The sequence below is a fragment of the Esox lucius genome, chromosome 16 (assembly GCF_011004845.1).
Source record: "Esox lucius isolate fEsoLuc1 chromosome 16, fEsoLuc1.pri, whole genome shotgun sequence".
Lineage (NCBI taxonomy): Eukaryota > Metazoa > Chordata > Actinopteri > Esociformes > Esocidae > Esox > Esox lucius.
In genome coordinates, this window is record NC_047584.1 from 20,533,361 (window position 1) to 20,554,742 (window position 21,382).

At 42.9% G+C, this 21,382-nt stretch overlaps 2 protein-coding genes across 7 annotated transcripts; one reads left to right on the forward strand and one right to left on the reverse strand.

Moving 5' to 3' along the window:
• The first annotated feature begins 1,961 nt into the window (after positions 1 to 1,961).
• On the forward strand, positions 1,962 to 12,412 carry plcd4b (phospholipase C, delta 4b). 2 transcript variants are annotated; one of them, XM_029125841.2, is made up of 16 exons: positions 1,962 to 2,256; positions 4,134 to 4,187; positions 5,700 to 5,858; positions 6,212 to 6,440; positions 6,741 to 6,870; positions 7,164 to 7,395; positions 7,619 to 7,820; positions 8,083 to 8,227; positions 8,418 to 8,570; positions 8,890 to 9,063; positions 9,397 to 9,547; positions 9,688 to 9,804; positions 9,881 to 10,056; positions 10,330 to 10,462; positions 11,096 to 11,245; positions 11,453 to 12,412. In XM_029125841.2, exons 2-16 carry the CDS (start codon positions 4,166 to 4,168, stop codon positions 11,554 to 11,556), a joined length of 2,277 nt encoding a protein of 758 aa, XP_028981674.1. In that variant the 5' UTR covers positions 1,962 to 2,256; positions 4,134 to 4,165; the 3' UTR covers positions 11,557 to 12,412. The 2 variants fall into 2 exon arrangements, 1 of the variants encoding a protein (XP_028981674.1); XR_003782996.2 differs by lacking the exons at positions 11,096 to 11,245; positions 11,453 to 12,412 and having other exon boundaries at positions 9,943 to 10,056; positions 10,330 to 10,425.
• On the reverse strand, positions 12,280 to 21,374 carry znf142 (zinc finger protein 142). Of its 5 annotated transcripts, none has more exons than XM_010879827.5 (8): positions 21,202 to 21,374; positions 19,410 to 19,896; positions 19,049 to 19,288; positions 17,768 to 18,592; positions 17,500 to 17,677; positions 14,129 to 17,069; positions 13,848 to 13,953; positions 12,280 to 13,746 (listed from the first exon to the last, which is right to left on the reverse strand). In XM_010879827.5, exons 1-8 carry the CDS (start codon positions 21,208 to 21,210, stop codon positions 13,121 to 13,123), a joined length of 5,412 nt encoding a protein of 1,803 aa, XP_010878129.2. In that variant the 5' UTR covers positions 21,211 to 21,374; the 3' UTR covers positions 12,280 to 13,120. The 5 variants fall into 5 exon arrangements, with proteins under 5 accessions (XP_010878129.2, XP_012993323.2, XP_010878130.2 ...); XM_013137869.4 differs by having other exon boundaries at positions 19,410 to 19,899; XM_010879828.4 differs by having other exon boundaries at positions 21,126 to 21,374.
• Between the last annotated feature and the right edge of the window lie 8 nt (positions 21,375 to 21,382).

Consider the following 21,382-nt stretch of genomic DNA (forward strand, 5'->3'; position numbering starts at 1 on the left):
CTTCGATTTTTTTGTTGCATTTGCCATGCCTTCAAACGTGACTGCTCCCAGCTTTCCTCCATAGTCCCGACCAGTAAAACACCCTCCCAGTCTGGAATGTGTTTGAAAGTTTCCACACGAAGGGTGCCCGCAAAGCTTCCCCAGAACCCACGGCACCAGTGCATCCCACCCAAACATGAAGAAATAACTAATGTTCTACTTTGCTACTATTGAAAATAATAAGGGTTATGATATGTACATAAGCATTTGTAAGTGCATTTATAAACAGTTATTAACAAGGTAAATACTGACTCATTATTTGACAAGCTCTGATGAGTTATGGCATCTTTTACCAATGTGATCCTGTCAGTGTTTCATGCATTTCAATTATGATTTCCCCCACTTATCGACACACCACACCATAATTTTAAAGACATTTTCTGTATTCAAAATACAAAACTGAAATATCATAATTGGATATGTCCACCCTTTTTCAGCACTTTGGCAGAAACATCTAAGTCTTTTGGAAATTGATGATTCATTTCCATATGGATGCAGCCACCCACCATAGATGCAGGGCCAGAGGGCCCTATAAAATATCCACACCCTGTTGTCTAGGATTTCTCAATCCAACTCTTACACTGTTGGAAGCTTTGTCTGGGTATAGGAGAGCAGTAGTACTGCATGCAGTTTTCTACATGCATTTCTATCTTTCACATCTTTCACAGAAAACCCAGTGAATCTCAGAAATACAAAGATAATGGTGTGCCAAAAAAAGTTCCAGCTGCCAGGACCAAGAGCATAAATTCCACGTAGACACCATTGTCCTAAAGCAAACATAAAACTACACATATCCTGTGAATGATCTGATAAACAATGCAAAACTGTAAAAACACCATAAAACTAGACATTAAAATCAGTATCTAGCTTAAAATAATGAATTGTCAGTCATAGAACCCATTGCCCTATGGTTTGGAAGTATACCAACCAAAATTCCTCCCCTATAAAACACCAAAAGTACCCTTAGAAAACAGTGCAAAACACAAAACAATGCATGCAGAGCAGAATTCGTAATATATGCTGATTAATTATAAAAATACAGAAAATAATTTAAATAAATGTCACACCCACTGAAAAATAGCAGTCTCAAAACATCCCAGATCTATTGACATTATTCTAAAGAGCCTCCTAGACCAACTGGTCTTCTTACAAACACAAACAAACCCCACAGAGCCACAGGGGAGCAAAACAGTAAGACCCAACCACTTCTTGAGGAAACTATTTAACAGATTAGAATAAACAAAAGAAGGCTAATTGATTCCTCAGTTATTTGCCACACTGTCAATTAACTGATCATTGTGACAGATCCAAAGTAAAAATACCTTGTAAACCTGGCTGCAATGAGAAGACAGGCTATGTGCACACCAACTAAATAATTAGATGTAAACTTAGCTTCACTTCTTAAGTATCTGTTAGCAAAATACTGCCACTAAATAATCACATACTATTTTTCTAAGCAGATTTGTGACCCGTTGCTACGATAGAATGGCTACCAGTTTAGCACCAACAACATAAAGATAACCTGTCTCTTTATTTTTATATTCCTAACAGAGTATTCGTAAACTATATGCACAATGTTATGAATGGGGAAATATCTTAAATTCCACATGATTAGGCCAAATAATCAGATCTTTAACCTGGCTAAGCTCTTTAAATTGAAATAGTGTGTGGAGACAGCATAGAGTACATAGTGAGAGGCAGTACACAGAAGCAGTGAACAAGAATACGTGAGCAAAGGAAAGCAAGAAAAGTAGCCTTGGAAAAAAAAAAACATCATCAGTTGCAAGAGGAAGGAAAAAGAGGGAGTGGCAGCCAATGAAGGAAGGGGTGGGGGTATGTGGAGGGAGGAGGAGTGTACCAGCGTGCGGCAGTGTTGACTGGGGATCCGTTTTCCTAGACGAAGCAGTCAGAGTGGACAGAGAGGCTGACATTGAGCCAGCTTTCCCCTGGACACTCCCCATCTCCGGAGCACTGTGCTGGTCTTGTGGTCTCAAGACACTCCCTTAGTGTCCACAGTTCTGGAGCGTTCTACACGACCCATACTCTCTGGAGGCCTTCCAGGGGGCTGGCTATATTTGGGCACTCCCTAATTCTGTTCTGGTCTGGAGTCTTTTACTGGACTGGCTCTTATTAAATATCTCCAATCTATTCCAGAGCTCTTCACAGCAGTGGCAGCCACTGCCAAGGCGAAGACCATAGGGAGTGGTCATACATTTGGTAAGTCTCCTTTCTTTTCCATAGACCATTCAAATTCCTTGACAGAACTGTTCTGGTGGTTGGTTTGATTTTAAATGTACCTCCTTAGTTGTTATTTTGATTCTGTCTCATGTTTCAGTACCTGGCTCTACTTTGTTGACCTCCAGCATCCCTTCCTGGCATAATTACATTTTTACAAATGTCCTGAAAAGCCAAGCCTTTATAGGTTTCTTCACATAGCTGGCCCAAAGTGTTCTCTATACACTGTTGAGCAAAGAGGTTTAGTAAAAGGGGAATAAAACATTCCTGTGGATATCACAGATGATTACAATAAGGAGTTATTATACAGGAGACACATGCATATATGCAAGAATAAGCAGCCAAGCAGGGTTTCTCCTGGCTGGTCCCTGGATGGGGGACCAGATGCAGATGGAAGTGAGGTTAAAGTATGAGTACTCTTCCCTCTGGTCTTAGGACATCTCAATGCCCCAGGGCAGAAATTGGGGACATTGCCTTGTGTAAGGTTTCCGTCTTTCGGATGGGATTTTTATTGGCATGTATTGAGTAGTGACAGGGACCTCACCAAACCCTGGCTTTCATGGCTTTTGTCCGGGGAAAAGTGTTTATTGGAGTAATATTTTTTTTATCTCCCTAATGTAAAACAAACCCATAGCAACAGTCCACTCCCTATAAACAAAATCCTTTGATAAACAACATCACTTGATAAACAAGATTTCAAAATGAATTGTGCCGATTTAGAGTATGAGACAGATTTACCAGTGAGTCATGAGTGTGTGTCTATGCGTGTATGTGTGTGTGGACACCCTCTGGCAGTAGGGTGGGTATATTTATCCCAAACACTATTGCAACAGCCACAAAATAACGTAACACAGAAGCTTATTCATTGGTTACAACTATGTGACTGTGTGTATGCATGAGTGTTTACTTTCAGCTATATGTAGTTGAAGGGGCTATCCAGGGAAAGGATGGCTTAGAGAGAGTTCTGACTTCTGACAAACATAAAACCTGCAACATCATTCTGATTTTGGTCAAAAGTATTCAACTCATAGATCAACTCATACTTGTTCCCTGGATGAAATTGATATCAAGCCTGCCGGAGGTATGTGTTGTATATTTGGTATGCTGGACATTGAAACAGCTGAGAATGTGACCAAACAACGCCAAAATATATTTTCAAAACTAACCATTGTTCTAGAAAAGGTTGTAACTTTACAATGTGAGGAAAGACACCCATTCTAAAGCCAAAAAGAGGGGAGGGGAACAATTTGATGTCTCTCTTTATGGAACAGTTATAATGTCTGTTGTTCAGTGTACAATGCAATACCGCCCTGTGAGTTTCCTCTTGGCAAGGGTTTATCCCCCAATTTCTTTTTTCTTAAAAAGTAATAATCCAGTTTTAGGCTAATTCAATACACAGCTATAATTTGATGGTGCCAGTGACTTGTATTTTTTTATTAGTTGGACAACTTACTGTTACTTTTAGTGTTTTCCTTATTCATGAAAGTTATGCTGAACATAGTACAATGCAATGGGACCCTTTTCTTCGGCCTGAGATTTCTACAGTGCATGGAGTCCTAATTGAATTAATGCAGCAACTGTAGATTCCAAGTTTGAGGCTATTAATTAAGTATCCTCTTGTAGTCAATCAGTAAATGGATAAGAAAAACATTTAAGTCTTATTAAATGTACAAGCTCTGCTAAAAGCAAAAATGTTAATGAAAGCTTGGTTATTCAGCAATGGTGGATAACATTGATTAGCAAGTAGGGAGGGAATTAGTGTGCTAAGAGTTTGTACCTTTTAAACTGTGGTCATTTAGCTGTACGTAAATGACTAAATGAACAGTATGTATCACTGCAATTTTCCTCTTTTTTGTCAGGAAATCCTCAAGGGCACGTTTGAAAGCCAGCTATGGATTCTCCCTACAGCTTGCGTAAGTTTTTGTATTTTATTTTTTATGTCACTTTTATTTTACCAGGGAAACACATTGAGACCTCATTCTCATTTACAAGTGTGCCCAGGGAACATTAATCCAATGTCACGCTGTTAGGTATGGAGACGGAGGCAAATGCAGAAGTCCATAGGGTTTCCCCTTTTTATTAAACAAACGAAGAAATAACGTAAACTGAGTGCCGGGCACTACAAAAAGTCCAATGGTGCAGGAGCACAGGAGCACAGGAGCACAGGAGCACAGGAGCACAGGAGCACAGGAGCACAGGAGCACAGGAGCACAGGAGCACAGGAGCACAGGCACAACAGGTGTACACGACATATACACACACAATGACCCACAAGGACAAGGAGAAAAGGGCTGAACTAAATACACTGAGAAAACAAGGAAAACAGAAACAGGTGGGGGCTAAAACACAGGTGAACTGAATATAATGTTGAACAGAAACAAGAACAGGAACTACCCAATGCAGTAGTTCAAAAAAGGTGTCTGTGACACGAACCAACTCTGTGATCTGGGATCAGGCTATAAGTGTCAACAGAGATGTTAAGTATATCGGAACCCTGTGGAGTAGGTCTTTATATAAACAAATGGAGTAATGAAGGGATCTACACACTTTTAAGGAGGTCCAGGCAACGTTCTGATAAAGGATGCAGTGATGAGCGTTATAACTGATGTAATAAATCGAAGGGCACTATGATAAACTGTTGACAGATATAAAAGGGTGGCATGAAGACAAAAGGAAAAATACAGTTTAATACATTTTTCATCCAACTAAATATTGTTTATCATCTATCAAGCTCTATTAAACAGAATAGATAAATAATGTTGTTTATTGCAATCCCGTTTCCAAAAAAGTTGGGACGCTGAGCGAAATGCAAATAAAAACAGAATGAAAATCAATTATCCAAATATTTAATTGAAAATAGTACAAAGACATCATATCAAATGTTGAAACTGAGAAATGTTATGTTTTTGGAAAAATACACACCATTTTGAATTTGGTGCCAGCAACACATATCAAAAAGTTGCAATGGGGGCATGTTTACCACTTTTGCATCACCTCTTCTTTTAACAATACTCTGTAAGTGTTTGGGAACTAAGGAGACCAGTTACTGTAGTTTTGAAGGTGAAATGTTTTCCCATTCTAGCTTGATATAAGATTTCAGCTGCTCAACAGTTCGGGGTCTCCTGTGTCATATTTTTCCTTCATAATGCACCCAATGTTTTCAATGGTTGACAGGTCTGGACTGCAGTCAATGTGCGCTGATAACAAGCTGGGTGGCTTGTCTGTTTTTAATGCAGTGCTGCCTGAGGTCCCAGAGATCACAGCCATCCAATAACGGTTTTCGGGCTTGTCCCTTGCGTAGAGAGATTTCTCCGGATTCTCTAAATATATGTACTGTTTAGGGAAAAGGGGTTGTAGATTAAATAAGGACTGTATAAGTAAACCTTTGATACCAATATTGACTCCTGACCTCTAATCCTGTAAAGTTGCCCAAGATGATGAAGACATCCAGGTTATGAAGGCTGGGGCCATGTTGAGGAAGGTGAAGTCTCGATCTTGGAAGAAGCAGCGCCATTTCCGGCTACAGGATGACGGCCAGACAATCTGGTACAAGTCCAGATGGGCAGGGACAGGCCACTCAACCTGTGAGTATAAAGGGTGTGGAGGTTGGTGATGTTGTGTGTGGAGAAAACGGAGAGCAGTAAGGCAAGATAAGATCTGACCACGAATAACTGAATTGATTGCCATAGAATTTCTATATGGGTAAAAAGTATAGAAAATGGCTATTATTCCCCACAAACTTTGCTTCATGATCAGATCTTATGTTGTCTTACTGCTCTCTGTTCTCTCCACACACAATATGCAATTAGGAAATACAACTTATTACACAGGAACAAAATAAAAATGAAAACGTGTTACATGGTGTAATCCTCTGAGAAATGGCTTTTACAATCAAATAACTTTAGCACATCTTTGCGGGACAAATGTTTCCTTCTAGTCTCTGTGGGCGATATTGAGGCGGTGCGTGAGGGCCACCAGTCGGAGGTTCTGCAGAGCATCGCTGAAGAGTTCCCCGCTGACCTCTGTTTCACCCTGGTGTTCCGTGGACGCCGCGGCAACCTGGACCTGGTGGCGGAGTCGGCGTCCGATGCGCAGGCCTGGATCCGGGGCATTCGCAAGCTGGTCCAGAACACTGAGAGCATGGATGCCAAGGAGAGGCTTGACCAGTATCCTTGTCCCAAGCTCAGCGCTGAATAGTTATATCAAACCAGTGATCGTTCTGTATTATGAAGTAAATTATCTAGATTTTGTCAGATAGAATTTGAAGGTCACAAAGAGGCAGATTTGACCAACATGTGTCTGGTGACACTTGACTTAACAGATCCTCATCATAACAAGGCCAACAATGGATATAACACTGTCATAAGAAGTTGTCAGAGCTGTAAAGTTTTTATGTCATAATGTTGCTCAATGCGTAGCTGTTTGTTGCTAGTTGTTGCCCTTAGCCACCGTTTTCCTTCTCTCAGGTGGATCTGGGACTGGTTTCAAAAGGCGGACAAAAATAAGGATGGACGGATGAACTTCAAGGAGGTGCGCTCACTGCTGAAGATGATGAACGTGGACATGAATGAGGAGTACGCTCTTCGCCTCTTCACGGTGAGGTTTCCATCCCAACCATTTCATTTTTGAATCTCCCATGTGTTTGGTTGTACAGAACCAACATTATGTCTCACACACTCATATTAGGTAGGATGGTGCCTATCTTTCAGATTCATTTAATGTTCAGGCATGTGCTCATATTCTAATGGAAAATCTGTGGCTTTTGACAAGTTTGTAAAGTATTGTGAGCAGGAGATGAATTGGGATTTTGTTGGTGGTGAAATTGTCCCCAACGTTGCTTTTCTGTGATAACTAACCTAAACAATTATGTTCTTTTTCTCGACCCCTAGCGGGCAGATAAGTCAGAGTCAGGTTGCCTGGAAATTGAGGAATTTGTCCAGTTCTACAAGATGCTGACTCAGAGAGAGGACGTGTGGAATGTGTTCCAGAACTACTCCCGGGACGGACAGATGTTAACCCTCGCTGAGCTGGAGGAATTCCTGAGGCAGGAGCAGCAGAAGGGGGAGGAAAGTCAGGACCACGCGCATGAGCTGATTGTCCGCTTTGAACCCTCTGAGACCGGTATGGACCAGTGTGGTCAATGGAGGTCACCCGCAGCCTATCATAATCATCAGAGGAACCCACAATGAAGTTGTTCCTAAAAAAGAAGACATTGTATTATATTCTAATAAATCATTCAATAAGTAACCATGTTTGACCAATAATATACTGACCATTGTCAACGACAACCAAGAGAGGTGGGCAGTAGCGTCTTCTGATTGGGTTGTCCCATTTCTCCTCACAGCCAAGAAACAGGGGGCCATGTCTATAGATGGCTTCCAGATATACCTGGTCTCCTCGGAGGGAGACATCTTTGATCCCCAACGGCTGGAACTGCATCAAGACATGAGCCAGCCCCTCAGCCACTATTTCATATGCTCCTCCCACAACACCTACCTCATGGAGGACCAGCTAAGAGGACAGAGCAGCCAGGAGGCTTACATCAGGTGAGGAACAAATCTGTCTCAGTCACTCCAAACCTGAGATTTACTCACCCATCATCCAGTTATAACCCTAATAACCCTTATGTCCTAATGGGGCCAGATTGGGACAAACCTTTGTCCCAGCACAAGCTGACACGCAGTCAAATTTAGAATACGGTCAGTTGAATGAGGTGTGTTAGTTGAGACAGTGTAAAAGGTGTCCACAGTACCTCTCATTGTGACAAATCAAACAGATCCCCCGTGTACACGTCTACTTCCTGTACAGGGCTCTGAAGCGGGGCTGTCGTTGTGTCGAGGTGGACTGTTGGGACGGGCCGAACGGAGAACCTGTTGTTTATCACGGACACACCTTCACCTCCAAGATCCTCTTCAGGGATGTCATCACCACGCTGGGGGAGTACGCCTTCAAGGTGGGCGTCTCACAGTACATACTGGCATGAAGTGTGCCCTTCATAACCAAGGCAGATCTATATTCAAATGTTATGTCTAATTTAGCCTCCCACTGTCCTTCTGTGATGGTTCTTCGCTTAAACCAAGTGTCTGTTACTGTATGTTCAGCACATCCATTTATCGTTCTGTCATTCTCTCCCTGTGTCCCAGGTGTCTGAGTTCCCTGTCGTCCTTTCCCTGGAGAACCACTGCAGCGTGGAGCAGCAGAGGGTCATGGCCCAGCTCATGGACACCATCCTGGGGGACACACTGCTCAGGGCCCCCCTGAACGGACTTGTTCCCCAAGTGCTGCCCTCTCCCCTGGTAAAACCAACACTGGGCCCCTTCAACGTGTTTTCTGTTCTCTTCATCTACTTTACTGTAAACGGTTTTCAGCGATGCAAGTCAATTATTTAACAAAGCAAGCCAAGTGTTTTCCTTTTAGGGATTGCGGTGATGCTAAGAGCAGTGTAATCTTTTGGTCTTAAGTGATTTGCATACTTTTTCCACTTAGAGCACTTCAGACAATCAATACACACATTATATAGATCGGCAGACATTTCCTATGAGAAACATCAGACAGTATCTGTTTGTGTGTGCGTGCGTGTGTGTGTGGGCGTGTACATGCGCATACTTACATTAGGATTTGAAGGGCAAAATCCTGCTGAAAGCCAAGAAGATTGGCGGCCTAGAAGAAAGTGATACACTAAACGATGAGGTCACTGATGAGGTCACTGATGAGGTCAGTGATGAGGATGAGCCTAAGAGCCCATCAGCAGAAACCCTGTCTGCAGAGGACCTTGGTCTCGGTGATAAGGTAAGCTAGCCTTTTCAGGTAACTACTATATTGAGGGAATACTGTATGTCCTTTCACCTAGCTATCTTCAGATAAATGCAAGTCATTATTTTAAGTCACTCTTAGATTCATATTTGGAGGTTAACCAGAGCCACCATTAAACTATTATAAACTGTTGCATTATTATAGTTACAACATTTTGCCATTTATTACAAAAAAAACAAGACAATTATTGCAATAATTGCAGTGAACACTTTACCTTCGCCTGCGAGCTCATCACATTTTGCATTCATTCACTAACCTGAAAGAATGTGAGATTTGTTCACTTACGTAGACATGTCATGTCCCCTCCAGAAATCTAAGCTATCCAGGGAACTCTCTGATCTGGTGGTGTACTGCAAGAGTGTCCATTTCTACGGCTTTGAATACTCTTGCCAGCACTCGAAGTGCTACGAGATGTCCTCTTTCTCGGAGTCTAAGGCCAGGAAACTCGCAAAGGAAAAAGGTGCACCCTGAGCTACATTAGCATTCCCTCCATACCAAACTATGTATTCAGGGTCATCAGTGAGTAATTCACTCCCTTTGACAGTTGTATGGGCCCTAATTTAGGGCATCGTATAAACGGTGGCTGTATGTCTTTGTCAGGGATGGAGTTTGTGCAACACAACAGCAGACACCTGAGCAGGGTCTACCCCAGTGGCATGAGAACGGACTCCTCCAACTACAACCCGCAGGAGCTGTGGAACGTGGGCTGCCAAATGGGTGAGACGTGTACAAAAACATTTATCCATTATTAAAATGAGTAGACCAAGTGACCGATTGAACGCTCTTTTGCTAGTGGCTCTTAATGTCCAGACGGCTGGTCTGGAGATGGATCTGAACGATGGGCTTTTCCATCAGAATGGCTGCTGTGGCTACGTCCTCAAACCAGACTTCATGAGGAATGATTCCTCTTTTGACCCAGAGAGACCCGAGGAGCGAGAAGGCTACAAACCACTCCGCTTGTCTATTCAGGTCCAAAAATAACTGCTATGTATCATACACCTGTAGCCATATCATTGATGTCATCAAAGAGCGGTCATTCTGTGTCTTTGAACCGAGGATCATTGGTTCGTGTCTGATATTGAGCAGTTGGATCATGGAGGATCCTACACTATTAGAAATGCACGTTTGCATTGGTTTCACAACTACGATGGGATATGTGCTTTTTGAATGTACAGTGTTTTCTCTAGGTTTCATTTTTCTGTCTGTTTACCTGTCGGGGTTTTGCATGCTTGTCTCCAACAGGTTATCAGTGGGCAGCAGCTACCAAAGCTGAACCAGAAGGAGGGCTCCATCGTTGACCCTCTGGTTAGAGTGGAGATCTATGGAGTATCAAAGGACCAAGCTAAGCAAGAGACTAGTTACATTCATAACAATGGTGAGGGAACAGTTTACATGACCTGGCAATACAGATCCATTGGGATGTGTTCAGACCAAGCCTACCACTGGCCTTAAAAATATGCATTAACAATATTTTTACATGTAGCATTATTATAAAACATAAAATATTTCAGCATATTAGATGACCAGTGTCAGGAAAACCATCTGTGTTTACCAAGCTAACATTTACTTCACACTGAAAGAAGTAAATCTAAAGCTACCATTGGAAACATATAGTTTTCATACTCTGTTGTTTAGTTTAGGTCCATCCAAACCTGAAATTTCATGGACTACAAGTAAAAGTGGAAAAAGCTCTGATATGATTTATATTTGTCTCATTCTTTCACATCAAAAGAACTTGGCATTTTAACAGGGGTGTGTAGACTTTTTATATCCGCTGTATATACACAAAAACTCTTATTTTGTTGAAAAAAGTATTGTAGATCCAGTACTTAACTAAAGTAATTACCTAACTGCAAACGCTACTCTGATTATAATTCAGTTACCACAAAACCACTGCAAATAACATTTATATTGCTAGTTTTATTGAATTTAGTTTATTATACCACACACTGAAGATAACGACATAGAAACCTGTCATTCACTGATATCTGTTGCCCTCTGCCTGCAGGCTTTAACCCTCTGTGGAATGAAACTCTCAATTTTATCATCCATGTCCCTGAGTTGGCCCTGGTGCGTTTCGTGGTGGAGGACTATGACAAGGCCTCCAGGAATGACTTTGTGGGACAATTCACTGTTCCCTTCACTTGCATTCAGCCAGGTAAGATTGGTGGTATAATTTTACCCCTCAGAATCCATCAAATCTGTATAACTTGGTGAATTCTAATTGCATTATAAATTTTTTTGTTTATCCTATTGATTAATCTTTTATTTAAATCTCTGTTTGGTACATATTTTATTTCTTGTTTTAAAGTGATCCCCATGAGAACAAAGTGATTTTTCTGCCCTCCCCACCCACTCTTCACAGGGTATCGCCACATCCATCTCCTGTCCAAAGATGGGACTGCACTCCCTCTCTCTTCTCTGTTTGTTAACATCAAGATCTCTGAGCTAACAACAGAAACTGAGTAACATGCTACAACCCCAAAAACATGGAAGGGCTTTAAAGATTGCTGTCACATTCAACCCAAATGTTTCATGCATTGAAAACTTCATCAGTAGGATTGCTTGAGAGCATTTCTGCTTAAATTACCAAGCGAACATCTGTTGACCTAACGCTGATGAAAGATGAAAAAACCCTTTCATCCCATCTTAGACAGCATAACCTGGGAATTTTGGCGGCAAGATTCAATTTCCCAAAGAAATTGAATCTTTTAAAACACTACATATTTAGTTTTTACTTGAATACATTTAATAAGATGTTATGCTGTGTTTCAGGCCCATGCAGATAATAGAAAAAATTGAGCTTAGCTTCTGTGACATGGCATGTTTAATAGCTCCTGGCTAATCAAGCTGAAGCAATGCCTAAAACTGTAGGGCTCCTACAAAAAAAAAGGTATTCCCTTTACATTTATCCACATTTCATTAACGTTCAAGTATTCAACATTTGCATTGTGTGCTAGTAGGGTGAGATATCGATGGTTGATAAATTAAAGGAAACACCTGAATAAATGAATAAATACATTGAGAATTATGTTCCATCCTTCCACAAGAGGTCCGGAAATTCTTAGAATCTAGGCCAAGGCACATTGTAGCTGTTCTCGTGGCTCATGGTGGCCCAACACCTTATTGAGACACAGTTTTTTCCTTTAATTTGTCACCAGTCTGTAACTACATAAATAATGAGTCCACCGCTTCCATAGACATTTTATACAGTTCCTCAGTGTGACATGAAGATATATCAATATCTCAGGTTTTATGATGTAAACGTATTATACTGTTATGTGAATGCATAAAGCTGTGTAAATAAAGAGAGAAATAAGACTTCTTAATTAAACATTATTATAAAAGATTGAACGAATGATTCCACATTTGGTCAATGAGGCCCTTTATCTTCTTCACCAGGCAATTGAATCAGTCTACCATTCTCACAACTCCCTGTTTGAAGGTAGATCATATGTAGCATTTACATATTTGCATTGCAACATTACTGCAATGCATTAAAAGTACTTAATATGGGTATAGCTAGCATGCTAGTCATTGTGCTAAGAGTATAACCAAGGATCTAACAAAACAAAAACACCAGTTTCTTTTATGAACTAATGCTTCAACTTTTTTCACAAGCACTGACTGCTGATAACTACCTCTGAGTAAAATGTACTTGGATATGGGATATGGGATTGTCTCACTGAACTATCATTAGATGAATGCAAGAGATTCATTCATACCGGGTGCAGATTAATATAAAAGGTTTCTATAAGTTAAATTGACTAGATAAAGGACATAATTGTTCATTACTAAAATCTTAAACTGTCTATTTAAAAAGGTTTCCTTTAAATAACACTTCTAACATCATTAACATAAGACACATTTTTCTTTTTTTTTTACAAACCATTCATAATGGTTTTAAACAACACTAAAACACACATGCTTATTTCCTCCATTGTGTACTTTGCAGTCTAATATGTACATGCATACTAGTTATAGTAAATTGTTGTCAAGGTTGATAGAATTCAACACCAAAGCCCAGTCCTCATCATGATTGGATGAGCAAAACATTTGTTTTCTCAGGGGCCAGTTGAGTGTCTTGTATAACATCCTGAACTGTTTCACTGCACTGCTGGTCCACTATAACATCCTCCACCCCCTCTTCCACCACCAACTCCACCCCCTCTGGCAAAATCATCTCCACCCCCTCCTCCCCTGGCGCCTCCTCCACTTCCTCCCTGGCGCCTTCCTCTAGCCCCCCCATACGAGCCTCCTGCAGGGTAAGTCTGAGGGCTTGGGGGTCCTTGGTTACCCCCTGCTCAACAGGCTGTTCCGGGTGGTGCCTCCGGAGGTGCTTGACCACCTGGAACTTCTGCTTGGCGCGGTAGGGGCAGTGGCAGCATAAGAAGGGCTGACGGTCAGTGTGCGTGAGGTAGTGATGCCGGAGGCCAGCTGGCCAGCGGAAGGCTCTGTTGCACAGTCCACACACGTAGGGCCGCTCCTCGCTGTGCTTGCGCTGGTGTGTCTTGAGCAGGAAGCGGGTCTTGAAGCCCTTGCCACACTTCTCACAGATGAAGGTGCGCTCTTCACTGTGCCGTGTCTCCCTGTGGACGCGGAGGGCGTCGCTGCGGTTGCTGCGGTACTCGCACTCATCGCATGCATACGGCTTATCCCCTGACGACGAAGGAAGTAAGAGGGAAAAACAGACAGGGAAGATCACTTCGTGGATTTTTTTATGAATGACAACATCAATAATCTAAAAGTTACTATCATACCTGTATGTTTGGTCATGTGATATTTCAGCTGGCTCATCCACTTGCATTTGTAGCCACACTCAGGACAGAGATACTTCTTCTCATCCTGGTGGATCCTCATGTGATACTGAAACATAATGATAATAATCTCTAATTATCCCCACTATGTGATTTGTACCGCTCCTTGGGGTAAATCACCTTTGGCATTAAACACACAAGACCTTTCCTCTACTAAATACAACTGCATAGGAACTTGTTATAACGTTACTGAAAGAAAAACTTAGAAGGACCTCAGTGCTCACCTTTAACCTTGAGGGATCTGTACAGGTGTATCTGCACTGCTCACAGTGGTAGGGTTTCTCTCCTGTGTGTATGCGAATGTGCCATGTGATCTTCTGCTTGTTGCGAGTTGAGTACTGGCAGTCTGTGCACTTGTAGAGGCGGGTACCCCCGTGAGAGCGAACATGCTGCTCGAAGACCAGCTGGTGGCAACAGGCGAAGTCGCAAATGGCACACTTCAGGTGCTTGTCCTCTGAGGGACCATCCTCATGCTTGTCCAGGAGGTGCTGGATGAGTGTCTGTTTCTTTCGGGCTGCAAAGGGGCAAAGCAGGCATCGCTGGGTGAGGTGGAAAGTCCGGTGCTCCTCCAGGCTTTCCCTGGTGGCGAAGGTCTCCTGACAGGTGGCACAGTCCAGCTGCGGGTGCTTCCTCTGCTGGTGGTTCTTAAGGGTGGCCTGGCTACCGCAGGCGAAGTCACACTGTTGGCAGGCTATGCTGGTGGAGCTCAGGTGCTTACGGCTGCAGTGCTGCATGAGCGCTGTGCTAGAGCTGAAGCGTGCCTCGCATTGGCCGCAGGGGTACAGGAGCTCCCCCGTATGGCAGCGGAGAGTATGTCGCCGGACATCATTTAGAGAGTAGCCACTGAAGTCACACAGGGCGCAGAAATGGGAGGGCTGCTTGTCGTGGACACGCTTGCGGTGCTGCCGGAGCTTGGAGGCAACACCGAAGGTCTGGCCACAGAGGTTGCAGCTGTGGCGGCCCACGCCTGTGTGAAGAGACTCATGGGCGTCTAGTCGGTAGCGCCGTGTGGTGCTGAAAGGGCAGAAGCTACAGTGGTAGGGTACGGCACCTTCATGCTTTAGAGTCACATGCTTGGTCATTCGGCGATCCTGCTTACAAGTAAACGGGCAATGGTTACAATGCAAAAACGATTTCTGTACCCTTTTTTGGAGCAATGACTTGTCTTTCTGATGGACTAGCATATGGGTGGCTAATGTTTTTTGAGACTTAGCCACAAATGAGCAGACTTGGCACTGCATGTCGTCCGGCTTCAGGCAGCCTCGCTTCTCATGGTTGTTTAGTGCCCTCTTCTGTTTGCACCTGAAATGACAGCTAGGACAGGAGAACTTATGGCTTGGATTAATCTTGACCACATCTTCTCCAGAATCCCCAGTTATGTTCTCCTCCTCACCAATTTTGCCAGCATTCTTTGTTGAAGTTTTACTTGTGCATGTTTTGCAGTGCCGCTCTATAGTAGCAAGCCTGCAGGATGAGATACCGCACATCTCGCAGGTAAATCTTTTGTCCTCTGTGTATTTATGTGCAATGTCCTTTTCTGGGTTTACAGGATGGCCTTTTTCAGTCTTTCCAAAAATGTTCCCTTTTTTGATCTTTCTAAGCTTCACACTTCTCTTCGACATTCCAACTTTTATTCTTTGGCTTTTGCGTAGTGCTGTTGACCCCCTCTTAGTGAAGCTTTCTGGATTGGTTGAATCACATAGATTTCCACCCTCTCCTCTCATTTCTAGTTGGCCGTCTTTGGGATCTCCGGTCGGTTCAACATCACAAGGTACTACATCAGAATGATCTGCGCTTGTAGTTTCATCAGGGTGCTGTAATTCCTCCCGACCTTTCACCGAGTCCCCGCCTGCGCACTGTCCAGTCAATGGCGTGCCAACAAACCTCCTCATCTTCTTTCGAAGAGCTGGACACTTCCTGAGCTGGTGGGTGTTCAGGCCTCTCTTCTGTTTGAACTGTGTCCCACAGTCCAGGCACTTGAGTCCGTTCCACCTGGCAAGGCAAAAGGAGCGGGAGTGATGCTGAAGAGAGATCCGCTTGCGGGTCACGTAGGAGCAGTGTTCGCATTTGTACACACTACCTTTGACAGTCTTACTCTGTACCATCAGCATCTGCACCCGGCCTTCCAAGACCAGAGCCTCCGCTTGATCTTTGTCTTGCTTCCTCATCGCCTTCAGGCGGATCTCGGAGCTTGTTCTTTTTGCTAATATTTCAGTGGGCGAGTTGCCAGCTGTGTTGGAATCGTCTGTTATCCGTGTGTCCTTCTCAGTGTGATTCACCTCTGCTTGGTTAATTGAATAAGTAAAAGGACCTTCTGTGTCTTCCAAATCACTGAGGTCACTGCAATCTTCTAAAGCAATGTCTTCTTCCCCTACCTCACTGGCAGATTTTGCCATTTGCCCCAGGGGTTGGGTCACTTTAGGTTTTACAGTGTGTCTTCTGTTAGTTGGGTTTCTGCTGCATTTGGTCTCACCCTGCAGGAATGTCTCAGTACACACAGGGTTTGACACCGCTGTCAAAACAAATGTACCGCTTTGATCTTGATTATCTGTTGAATAGTGACTTTCCAGAATTCCTTCGCCGCCAACCAATTGGACTGTATCATAATTTGTATTTAAGGCTTCCATGGTTTCTGGGACAGATACGGTTGGTTGGTTGGTATCATTTTGACCAGCAGAGCCAGCAACATTTTCCAGTTGCTTGACAAGCCCTTCAGCAGAGCTCTTGGCTGGGGTCTTGTAGAAGCCATGCAGTAAGTCCACTGAGTTGTTTTCCCTCTCCTTCGCAGCGTAGTTTTCTTGCCACCCCTTATCCCCGGGCACATACCCATGGGCCTTCCTCTTGTGGATAAAGAGGCCAGTGCTACTGTAAGTGGAATAGTGGCAGAGGGCACAGCGGAACTCCCGATTTCGGGTATGTTTGCAGTTCTCATGATTGTGCATAGCTTGCCGGTAGCATGTCTGATATGAGCAGTATTTACACTGGAAGACAGGAGTCTGATGGCCCTGAGAATGCTTGAAGAGCATGTGCTTCCGAAGCTCATACTTGCGCTTGCAGGTATACGCACAGACTTCACATATCAGTGACTTGGCCTGATGTCGCAGCTTGTGGCTATTCAGTTGGTCTGTGCGGTGACAACGATAGGAGCACTGGTCACACTGGTACCTAAGACGGGACATGAATTTGTTCTATTAATCTCTCAGCGTCTTTATCGACCCATCTCATTTAAAATAGATAGATCAGTGGACACACGTACATCGATTTAGCTGAACAACTGACTAAAGTTCTTTTTGAATGTAATTCTCTTTATCTCTTACAAAACCCTATGCCGGGGTTTTCCTAAACCTCTCCTCAGGCTACTCCAGACATCTCAAAATCTTTGTTTTTAACTCTAAACTAGGACATGATTAAACTAGTGAACAACTTGGTACGTAGTTGACTAATTTAAATCAGTTGTTCCAGTCTACTAACAATAATATCTACTAAGGAGAGGTTTAAACAAAACACTGTCCTACAAAACTACACAGCAAGGACACTATAAAACAGACCATTATTCTCTGAATAAAACACCTGTAAAAAGTTGTATAACACTTACCTGAGATCGCCTGCATGTTTCCGCATGTGCACATTCAGGTAGTGCTTCCATTTGGTGACATAGCCACACACAGAGCACATATGATTCTTGTCATCTGAGTGGGTAAGCATATGTTTTTTGAGGTAGGTTTCATCACGGCACCGAAAATCACACAGGTTACACTTGTGGGGCTTCTCACCTAAAAGAAAAACACATGAAAAACTGTTTTAAAAATGTATAACCCAGAAGCTATGGAAGAGTCTAAAGACTTCAATGTTTTTCTGCTCACCAGTATGCATAAGCATGTGTCGTCTAAGAACCCGCCTGTGTGCCGTGACAAAACTGCACTGAGAGCACTGATGTATCTTTTCACTGGCGTGGAAATGGCTGACATGCTGCTGGAACTCCACCGGGTTAAACGTGGCAAAAGGGCAGAAGTTGCAGGTCAACTCCTTGTCCCCGGCATGGCCTTGACGCTTGTGCTGCCGGAAAAGGCTTTTGTTAGAGCAGGAGAAGTCGCAATGTGAGCAGTGGAATGCCAGGTGCATCCGGTGATGGGTCTCCATGTCCTGGAGACTGCTGAAGATGGCGTTACAGGCATGGTGGCGGCATTTTACAGCCTTGAAACCATGGGTTTCATCGGTGTGTCTCTGGAGCTCCTTACAGTCAGAGGTCTGAAAAGAGCATCCCTCCTGTAAGCAAGCCATTGGCTGACTATCACGCAACATGTGGTGGGACTTCATGTGGGCCTTAAGGGCCTGACTCTGACGGAAGCTCTGGCCACAGGTGGGACAGGGGTAGACATCTGTGTGGATGTTTCCATCCACCTCGTTAGCGTGAACGCTGGCCAGATGACGGTGGAGCGAGTTTCTCTCCACGGCAGCATAGTCGCACAGGTAGCAACGGTGGACCTTCTGGCCCGATTCGCGAAGCATGTGGATGCGCAGCTTGCTCTTGCTGGTGAAGTAGTGGTTGCAGTTGGGGCACTGGAGGCTGGGGTCAGGGAAGTGGAGGTGGAGATGCTCCAGGAGGTGGGAGCGCATCTTGAAACAGCGGCGGCACTCGGGGCATATGTGAGTGCGATACATATGCTCTGTGCCCTCCATGATGTGATCTGCAAGACGCAAAAGAGCTGCAGGTGTTATCTTTTACAACTAAACAAATAAAATGGAACAACTTTGTTGTTAGTATTAGTGTTGGCCAACATTTGCTGTTTAGACCCCAGGGAGAGTAGCTACTGCCTTGTAGAAGTATTATACCAATGATAAAAATAAAATAAAACATGGACAATATAAATGTTTAATTTGGGGTATATTTGTTTGGAAAAGGTCAAGAGTAGAGAGACAAAGGAGAATGAATGTGGAGGGAAATGCATACATGTCAATGGTCCTTTTACACTAGCGTGTCATAAACCAAATGATGTTTACAGGGGTAGATCCCAAAATGAATTGGAAGAAAAAGACCATGTTTGGGATTAAATGACAGAAATGTGTTTAAACTTGTGCTTGCTTTTTTGAGGTCAGACTGTTTGAACAAGAACAACAGAGCAGGACCAGACATCCCAGAATACCTTTAGGTGGGTTCCCATTTATGTTTGTAGCTGCAGATGATTTGTCTTTTTGCACCTCCACCCGGGTTCTTTTGTTGATGCGGTTCTGCTTCCTTTCTTTTCTACGCTCATCCTCTTCTTCCGATGAAGATGACACAAAAGCTGGATTGCGTTTCCGGGGTCTCCTTGGCCTCCCGGTGCTGGTCTCCAGAACCGATTGGCTATTTTCAGCCTGGCTTGTCATCGTTTCCACCTTGTCACCTGAGCAGAAACATAAAAAAAAACACAAAGGCATCCAGTTTAGGCGACTACCTGAAATGCATAATAATGTTTGTCTGAGTTTTGCAGTTGAAAAAAAATAAAAGTTTCATCAGCAGCTTACTCGAAGGTGCAGCTAGTTGTCGCTCATGTTCCAGACCATGTGCAATGAGCTGCTTAACGTGAGCCGCCACAAAGTCGCAGCGGGGGCAGTGGAAGGGCATATGACTACGCCAGTGCTTCTCCATTTCAGACTGCGTGTGAAATGCAAAGGTGCAAGACCGGAAGGTACAAGGAACCAGGGTGAGAGCATGCTGTGAGTGCAGGTGGTCCTGGTACACCAACCGCTCTGAAGCGCTGAATTGGCAACCCTCCTGGGAGCACTGGAAGGGACCTGCGGGTCTCTCCTTCCAATGGCTTTGGAAGTGGTGCTTCAGTACACCTGGCATGGGAAAGACCTCATCGCACAAAGGACACTTATAACAGGTCAACTGTCCCTTCCTGGTTAAATCATCAGTGCAAAGGTGAGAGGAAAGCAGGCTACTGTTGGAGAATTCCTTTCCGCACTTCTCACAGAGACACAACCACTCTGTCTCCATTGGGATATTTGTCTGCTGATAAAAAATAATTAATAACATGAGAGGGTTTTAAACAAATAAATAAAAAAATTACAAAATGTATTATTTCCAGGAGAAACCTGGTGTTCAGACCTTGGTCATACTTCAAGATTCTGCTCATTATTATTATACATTCTGTTCATTATTTTGCCAGTTTGTTGCAAAGGTTCTTTATAATCCCAAAGGGGCAGGCTTAAAAACTAGCTAGACTGTTTTACCAACAAAGGTTGCCAGAGAGGTCTAAATTGAAGCAAAAAGTTTGTCCACCTCTGGTTGTAGAGGCTCTGTCTATTTGTGTGCCATCAGACTGTTAAACAATTGAACACCTACATACACTTACGAATGCACTCATCCATACCACACACATTTATGATAATATTCCAGAATTACTAGTGCTGAAACTGTGCTTCGCAGTAAATACTTATTTTTGTATACAACCATTAAAAACTGTTGTTGCACTAGCACTGGGTGAGCTGCAAACAGTTTCTTCAGAGTAATATATGCTACTGCATTTAAATATTTATATTTTTCAGGCATTGTATGGACAGAAACGTTGTTAAAGTTAGACTGGAGTCTTTGCTGAAAGAGCAATAAAACCGATTCAAACACAAGCGCATCAGTATGTGCACCGGTGATAGCAGCTTAGCGTTAGACCATGCTAGTCCACTTTTTTTTCTCACTATGAAATAACATATGTGACAGGAAGCTGAAATTGCGTTATTCTTTGTTAACATTGTGGTATTATTTTGGGTGGGTGGGATTGTTGGTAAATATTTCTGGGGTAAATAAAATGTTTACAGTCCTACATCTGGTTGTATTCATGCAAATAATATCAGTAACAACTACATAATCTAAAACCACAAGGGTAGGGTAATGACAAGGCAATTTAAGTTAAGAATAAAATGTCACTGAGTACATTAATAAATTATACATGGTAGGCTAAACGGCCCAGCTTTAACAACAAAATACTAATAAGCACGATTTTCATTATGAATTAAAGATTTCTTAAGTAACAAATACATTAGCTGAAGGGAAATAATGTCTTCACTAAAACATAATTTTGACCTACTGCGCCAACTTTCAAGCTGATTTGTCTCTAGAAAACAATGCATTTTACCCAGGTTTGGCCTTTCTAAATGGCCACTTATGATATAAAATAGAGATATATTTCTCCATAATTGATAGAAAAGAAACTACCCAATTACCAAATAAGTATTCCTTACCTAAAACAGTTCCTGAATGAAGATTGATGAATTGCTTTTATTCGGTAAAGTTGACATCTTTACTTCAATTACTTACCGACGCCATGTTTGTTTTGGTTGAGCAATAATTCTTTCCGATTTAAATAAAATCATAATTCTTTACGTGTTAATCAGGTAGTCTGTATTGTCTGAAGTGCTATACTTTTGCCTATATTGTTTAACCTGCACACACCTTTCATGCACACACGTATCCATTGTTCTAGCTCTAACATTGATAA